Genomic DNA, 8,489 nt, shown 5'->3' with positions numbered 1-8,489 from the left:
AAATAAATAAATAAATAAATAAATAAATAAATAAATAAATAAATAAATAAATAAATAAAATAATATAGTGAGTGAGTTCTCAGGAGATTGGATGGTTTGAAAGTGTGTGGCATTTCCCCGTTTGCGCTCTCTCTCTCTCTCTCTCCTGCTCTGCTAAGGTAAGGCGTGCTTGCTTGCCCTTTGCCTTCTGTCATGATTTTAAGTTTCCTGAGCCCTCCCAGTCATGCTTCCTGTTAAGCCTGTGGAACTGTGAGTCAATTAAACCTCTATTCTTCATAAATTACCCAGTTTCAGATAGTTCTTTAAAGCAGTGTGAGAATGGACTAATACAGATATGAAACTTAGAACTTCAAAAATCTATTACTTTTTTGTGTGTATATTTAATAACATGCATTTCTAGAGAGTCCTATTTAATTAGGAATTTTCTTCTTTTTAAACAATTCTTCCTTTAGACACTTCACTTAGCTACACGCTTCAAGAAAATATGGAAGAAATATGAGTCAAATGTGAAGAAAAACAAGCCAGAGACTCACTTCCAGAGCAGGTAAGTGGATTTGTCCCCAAGCTTTGCACACATAAAAAAAAAAAAAAACAGGAAAAAAACACCACACACACACACTTTATCTTCTTTATTGAAGATCAAGTACCACAAAGAAAGGTGAAAAGGGTCCTATTTTCAGTATACTAGGGTCTTTAGAGGCTGAGGGTAAATCACTGGTCTGGTGACACACCAAACATGTTTCCATCAGCTGTCACTGCAATAAGCCAACTCTGAAGGCAGTGGTAAACCTCCTCCAAGGATGAAAACAGGCAAGTCTGTATCTCCTGCTGTCACCACATCTAACCCATCATCTTCCTGCTCCCAATCTCACACTGTCATCTATACTTCCAGTATGTAATCGCAGTAGTCCTTTCAAGTAATTCTGCAATTTCCTCTCAATATCACTGATCACAAAGTGAAATGATCTGTATTTGTTAATGTTATCTACTAGTCAAGCTCCTTTATATCAGTTTACAGTGGACTAGACACAGGATTAGCATTGTAGAGAAATTTGAAAACTCTTGAATTATTAAATTCTTTGGTGCCTGTTTTTGTTGGATTTGAACTTTACAACATTTTTAAAAATGTAAAGTAATTATAAACATTAAAAGTTAGAAAATTTAATAACTATACCATATATTGAAATGTTTCCTTTGGTCTGGGGAATAACATCTGCTACTCTAGTGAACTTGTTAGAGTGTGTCCATCCTGTAGGTCGAAACGCCAAAATCTGATTGTATTTCCCACCACACTTCTTCAAATGATTCTGTAAGCCCTATTAAATAAAAATAGCACATTGAGGTCAATGGAGACGGGTTATGTGGAATAAAACAGACTGATTAAAGATGTTATACTGGTGCAGGCGTGGGGAGTTTTCACTTTTTAAGCATTAGCTTCAACAACCTAGTGCCATGCTTCTAAAAAATAATCACTGAAAAAACATATAAAACATTTTCTCCTTTTCTTATCTGAAGTTAAACAAGTACAGTCTGGAAAAAGAAAAAAGTGTAACAAGACAACTTTAAACACAAGCAAATAGGTATAAACAAATTACAATTCCGATAGCTACCAAAAACAAAAACAAAACTACTCTCCAAATCTTACTCCACAGAGATAATATCAACAATGGTATCAACAATGGTAAACACCAATGCAAACATATCTCCATGCATATACACCAAAAGGGGATAGCTAGGTGGATAGAAATAATTTTATGTGAATGGCATTATACTCAACACAGAGATACATTTTACAGCTGCTTAATAGCATTCTTTTCAGGTGTTTATGCCTTTTACCCTTTAAACATGAACTAGATTTATTTTAACTTTTCATACCACTATTGTTGGAAGTAATATGCTCCCCTTGTAAGTCTTGAGTAAAATAAAACTTTCCCAAACTAAAGTAATCATAAATGATGACATTTGATAAAACTTAGAAAATCAATGACCGAAGTTCAGTCTTTGAAAGATAAGAGAAATCAAGTTATAAATAATAATGGCACGAGGGATACAAAAAAATCTAATACTTTTGGTCTGAAGACTAAAACCCATAGTTTCAAAGACTTAGAATGAATAATAAAATTCATTTTGTTGATGAACTGGTAACAATTCTTTGATCTCTCTTTTGTATCAAATAAGAGCCTTTTATTAATTAGAAGTGAATATAAAAATACCTACCATAAGACAACCATATTTCTTACCAATTACTATGCACACCAAAAAAGTTAGTTATTGATACGTAACTACATTTCCATTTCAATATTCTTGGCTCTGCAAATTTGCAAGTTTTTGCCTTGCTTAGTCTAGGACCTAGCTAATATAATATTATTTGTTTAATCACTATTCCTTCTACCCTTGTCCTCACAAAGAAAGAAAATAAGAAACTGAGGTCTAGAGTAATTATACATTTAATATATAAACTGAGTCCAACTTTCAATACACATCATCAAACCTATCCATTCCTATTTGTCTCTGCAAAACCATCCAGAAGAATTAAATGATAACTAATATTTGCTTTCTGTGGGACAAATTAGAGTTACCACAAAAACATCATTAACCTGTACTATAAACAAAAACTTCGGATATTATCATATAAGCCAAATCTACAGAAAAAAAGACTACCAGCAGCTACAAGTAGCCCATTAACCACAATTTGAGAACTATTCCCATGAGGAAATTTATTAAGAATAGTTTAGTCAATATGAAATCCCTGATTTATGACTTGTCCCTGATTTATTTGGTTTATTTGTAACCAGTTTGGGAGAAAAATACTTTTTGCCATGTTACTAGAAGTATTTTTTCAGCATGCAAATAATCATCTATAACATCACTGTTATTACCACAATCAATCAGTCAGGTTTAAATCAGTTGGTAGTCACCTATGTAGCACATACGTGAATTTGGGATGTTGAACTAGATAGCATGAATGGTATTATTTATAGCCTTTCAAAGGCTCTCAGGCATACCCTGGGCACCTTGAAAACTGTATTAGGATTACCTTTTCACAAAAAGTAATTATCTCTCATGAAATACAACTTTTGACTGGTAAAAAAAAAAAAAAAAAAAAAAAAAAAAAATTGGCTCTAATAACAAACATCAGCGTCTGCTCCATGTGTGTTTTGGAGGGAAGAAATCTTCCGAGGCCAGGCGCGGTGGCTCACGCCTGTAATCCCAGCACTCTGGAAGGCCGAGGCAGGCGGATCACGAGGTCAGGAGATGGAAACCATCCTGGCTACCACGGTGAAACCCCATCTCTACTAAAAATACAAAAAATTAGCCAGGCGTGGTGGTGGACGCCTGTATTCCCAGCTACTCGGAAGGCTGAGGCAGGAGAATGGCGTGAACCTGGGAGGCGGAAGTTGCAGTGAGCTGAGACCAAGCCACTGCACTCCAGCCTGGGTGACAGAGCGAGACTCTGTCTCAAAAAAAAAAAAAAAAAAAGAAAAGAAATCTTCCAAAAATATGTAGGTAAATGAGGGACAGGGGAAGATAAAAAGCTTTTCACAATATGCCGTTTTATATTTTTGTTTTTACCGTTGTGAATGTATCACCTATTTAAAAACATTTTAAATATGTATTTCCATTATCATTGCTAGAATGTTTAATAAACAAATATTAAAAGAAAAAAAAGAAGTCTTCAAAACATCAATACCCAGTCACTTTAATGGAGCAAGGGGAGGGACGATTGAAGGCAATACCAGTAAATATCCATTCTGGTACTACATAGTTGCTAGGGTCAGTGTGGAGGAAAAGAGGATACAGATTTCACACTCTGCAAGCTTACAGCCTAGTGGGCGGGAGGTCAGTAAACCCCACCTCCTAATGGAAACCACCTGCCCTTTCTCAGCTTTTCCTATCTCTCATCATGTATTATACCATCGGCACCTAGGAGCCTTACAGATTGACCTTTTCACGAAGAACTTGTGTTTTATTATAAAATCCTAAATGTGGACACATACAGACTTGACGACTAACAAAAATATAGATTTAATGACTCCAGATCACTCCTCCAAGGACACTAGCCTCAAAAAATCATTCAGAATCAACATTTCTGAGTTATTAAAACCAACTTGAATTCCTGTACTAAAAAGTTATGCTTACGCCAGACGTGGTGGCTCATACCTGTAATACGAGCACATTGGGAGGCTGAGGCAGGCGGATCACTTGAGCTCAAGAGTTTGAGATCAGCCTGGCCAACATGGCGGAACCCCATCTCTACTAAAAATACAAAAATTAACTGGGCATAGTGGCACATGCCTGTAATTCCGGCCACTTAGGAGGCTGAGGCATGACAATCACTTGAACTTGGGAGGCAGAGGTTGCAGTGAGCCAAGGTTGCACTACTGCACTCCAGCCTGGGCAATAGGGTGAGACCGCTCAAAAAAAAAAAAAAAAAAAATACGCTTGAGTAGTAGTGAAAACCTAAATCTTGTTTAAGTTGGGATTTGTAAATATATGCTCTTTACAAGAAGGCCATAAGCATCAGAACGCACAGTCTGTAGAGTGGTAGGCTGTGAGAGAACTGTCAGAGAGAAAGAGGTGGCCCTTTTTCTGTTCAAAGTGGATGCACCTCATTACCTATTTTTCAGGTCTTGCTCAGAATTATTCTTCTGAATAATCTTCTTGCTCATCAATTATTCTCTTATCTTACATTCTCTCTGTCCCTCACAACATAAAAATCCTCATCTCTGATGGCCAACAAACAAGCAACCCTCCTCCCTTTGGCCATCCAAGTATCCAGCCCCTCTTCACGCCATGCTCTAGTCTTCCTGTCTCCATTGCCTCACCTTTCATTCATTCTTTTTATTTCATAAACACAATAACAAATGTGAAAATATTCTATTATAATTGAATTCCTCTAAGTTAAATGTAGTTTATCATAAGATTACCTTTTTTAGTTCACCCTAAAAGACATATCTCTTGAATGCTTACCTTAAAAGTAATTTGCATCATTGGGAGAAGGTGAACCAATGAACTGCACATGTCGGTAGTGATGAGTGAATTAATTTCTGGTATATTGAGGCACTGTAGAGTTTTATATTTTTCCTGGGTCATGCCCACTTTTGAACCTAAAACATCAGCAATGGCTATGGGCAAAAGAAAAGGTTAAAAATAGTAAACGTACAGCTTGTGAAAAAAATAGTTACAGCTTAAGCAAATTTTAAGGTAAGAATTTACCAAATAAAAGGAAATTAAAAACATTCACACTTTTACCATGGTATCTCAAAAAGACAGAATCATTTTGTTAGTTTACTGTGTGGAATAAATTGTGAGAAAACTAAATAATTTATTTTTAAAGGCTTACTATTTACTATTTAAAAACTGCAAAAGTGCATAGAAAGTGGACAGAGGAAGGGAAGGAGCTAAATTTGAAGAAGTTAAAAGCCCCGGCTTTATCATCTTTAATGTTTGATATAATGTGGCCATACTTAAGAAGAAATAGAAAGTATTTTGCAAATTAGTACAATACTACCTGGACAAACTAAGTTATACATCCAGAAATCATTTAGGAACAAAAATTAAAACTCATTGCTAACATAATTATTATCCTCAAAGAATGCAGCAATACAACTATGCATTAATCATCTTTCAAAGTTTACTAAATAATAATGTAGCATGGGCAGTTGCTCTATAAATTTCTTATATCTAGAAAGCCTAAATTAAACACACTTATCAAATGTTTCCCTAAAGTCAAACCTTTCAAAGATTAAATGTTTCAAACTACCAAATTTTCCTTCAACTTCAAAGGTAATATTGAATCATTACAGGAAATAATTATCAAACGCAAGAGTAGAAACGTAAAAGGGTTTTGTGCAAAAAGAATCTGATCTTTATAATATATTAATGTAAATTAGATACATCTATCACTCACCTAGGAAGACTTTCTCTTTTCCAATAGAGTAAGTGCCACAGACAACAAGAGCATGTGGGTTTAGAGTTAGAGCCTCAAAGGCAGTGTTGATGGCAAACTGGATAACCTCTTGCTGAGATGGAAAGGTGTATTCTGGGCTACAATATCTGTAATATGGAAACATGGTACTCACTAAAAGAACAATAAAAAAGCCATCACCTCAAGCTGGATGCTATTTTAGAAAACAAGCGTTAGCAACTTACATACAACAGCAGTATAATATATTAACACCACAAGTTATCTCACTGCCTGTAGTTAGAATTATTTACCAGTTACTACTAACTTATGATCAAATTGTAAGTTTTCAATATATCTTTTTCATTATATTTCTTTTATCACTCTCAAAAAATTGTCTTTTTGAAGACTTTTTTCCCCAAGAATATTTCTAGCAAGCCAGCTATTTTAGTTATAAATTATAAAACTCAGTATCTTTTATTTAACTCCAAACACTATCAAAAAATCATATTGATAAGGATTATATCTGGACTAAAGATTGACTTAATAAAAAATTATTAAAGTAATGAAACTAAACATGAATTTAGTGAAACAGTTTTAAATCAGTTAATAGTGACATGGTTGATATTAATATCATTCTTTACAGACACAGAATATATATACTATGCGTATATATACGTATACGTGTACACACACACACACACACACACACAAATACAACAGATCCAGTTGGGTCTATCTCCATACAGTATAACCCAGAGAAAAATTAACTCTAAGCTACTATCTACCTATCTATATTTGAGATGAAAAGTAAGCACTTTTTCACTAAAAATGTAATAAGCCACAAAAAACAAACATTTTTCCCAGTTTTTGGAATTGTTTTTGCTAGTCAACCATTAAGAGAAGAGGAAGAAAAACTTTCTCATTAAAAACCCATGAGGAAATTCAGAATGGTATCAGAATAGAACTAGGTAACAAAAAAGGTTTTTTTTTAAAAAAAAAAACTTATTTTCTTAATTTATCTAGTGCTTAAAACTCATACAGAAGAGTGGAAAAATCAGTTACAATGTGAGAAAACTGGATGCGGAAAGACCATCTTTTACAAAAATATCGCATCCAAACGTACTTCTTGAAACAGGTTGAAATGGTTAAGATAATTTCTAACAAGTTGATGAGATATTTTAATATATAAAATCACATCATATACCAGAAATATATACAATTTTTATTTACTTAATAAAGTTAGGGAGAAATACATACACAGTTAAAATGTAATGGCTTATGCCATTATATTTATAGTACTCAGGAATTCAAAACTGTCACTTATAAATTATCTTTTTAAGAAAAGAACAACAGTAACTTTGGATACCCAAAAACAGAATCACATTTTGGCCTCTGTCTTCTCTTCACAATTAATAGCTACACAGTTACTCTTAAAAGGGTGTCTTCCTAAAGTTTGCTCCTAAGTTTTTCTTCCTTGTTTTAACAGGATTCTCATATAACATGTTTTCAAAAATAAATCACAAAAAAAAAGAGCTGTAGTCAGTTAACACATGCAATCTCAAATTTGCCCTTAAGCAAGTATATATATATATATTTGTCAAACAGCATCCCTCTGATAAAGAGCCTTAAAATAATAATTGGCAATAAGCCGTCATTTTGATAACCATAATACAGAGAGCAAAGGCTGTCAGTGGGAAAAGGAAGCACACAAAAAAAGCCTCTCTTACGTGGTATCTAAGTACAGCATATGGACTTTCTGGTCCGCAAGAAGAGAATGTTCCATGCTGGGATCTGCCCTGAAGTCTCCCGTGTGTAATACGACAGTACCATTGGGAAGATAAAAGAGGATCATGACAGCACCTGGACAGCTGAACACAAATTTCAAAAGAGTGTTCTTAACACAGGCAAGCACCTAAAGGAACAGTATCTATTTCAATTATCACCAGGTTAGCACACTTTATTAGCTGACCACAATGACATAGCATTGCACTACAGAGGAAACGCGCACTTCAACTCAAGGAAATTTACATCATAAAAAGAACTGGTGTGCAGGAAAGGCAGACCCAGGTTGCTCAACCTCCACACATTCCCAAGAACAGCATGTCTTTAGGATTGGCCCTTGGCTGGCTCCTGGGAAATGAACTCTGAACCCTAGGAATATTATGCCTGGTAAGACTGTTTTGTATGCCTAAGACATCGAACTATGTGATACTAGCTTGATGCTAACTTTGTGATCTATGGTGAAAACCCCATAAAGTTGAAATTAAAAATCAGAACTTGCCCGCCCATGGTGGCTCGTGCCTGTAATCCCAGCATTTTGGGAGGCCGAAGTGGGCGGATCACCTGAGGTTAGGAATTTGAAACCAGCCTGGCCAACACAGCAAAACCCCGTCTCTACTAAAAATACAAAAATTAGCTGGGTGTGGTGGTGTGCGCCTGTAATCCCAGCTACTTGGGAGGCTGAGGCAGGAGAATCGCTTGAACCTGGGAGGCAGAGGTTGCAGTGAGCTGAGATTGTGCCATTGTACTCCAAACTGGGCAAAAAGAGCAAAACTCCGTCTCAAAAAAAAAAAAAAAAAAA

General features: G+C 35.2%; 1 protein-coding gene across 1 annotated transcript in view; it reads right to left on the bottom strand.

Moving 5' to 3' along the window:
• DCLRE1A (DNA cross-link repair 1A) overlaps window positions 1-8,489 on the bottom strand; it is a 20,140-nt gene that overhangs the window by 1,246 nt on the left and 10,405 nt on the right. Inside the window, exons 7-10 of the mRNA XM_023206638.2 lie at window positions 7,636-7,776; window positions 5,912-6,057; window positions 4,972-5,126; window positions 1,175-1,316 (exon numbers count right to left, since the gene is read on the bottom strand). Coding sequence (XP_023062406.1) covers window positions 1,175-1,316; window positions 4,972-5,126; window positions 5,912-6,057; window positions 7,636-7,776 — 584 coding nt within the window. The remainder of the gene's footprint in view (window positions 1-1,174; window positions 1,317-4,971; window positions 5,127-5,911; window positions 6,058-7,635; window positions 7,777-8,489) is intronic.

This window comes from Piliocolobus tephrosceles, chromosome 9, assembly GCF_002776525.5.
Source record: "Piliocolobus tephrosceles isolate RC106 chromosome 9, ASM277652v3, whole genome shotgun sequence".
In the NCBI taxonomy this organism is placed as follows: domain Eukaryota; kingdom Metazoa; phylum Chordata; class Mammalia; order Primates; family Cercopithecidae; genus Piliocolobus; species Piliocolobus tephrosceles.
This window is presented reverse-complemented; position numbering and strand designations above follow the sequence as displayed.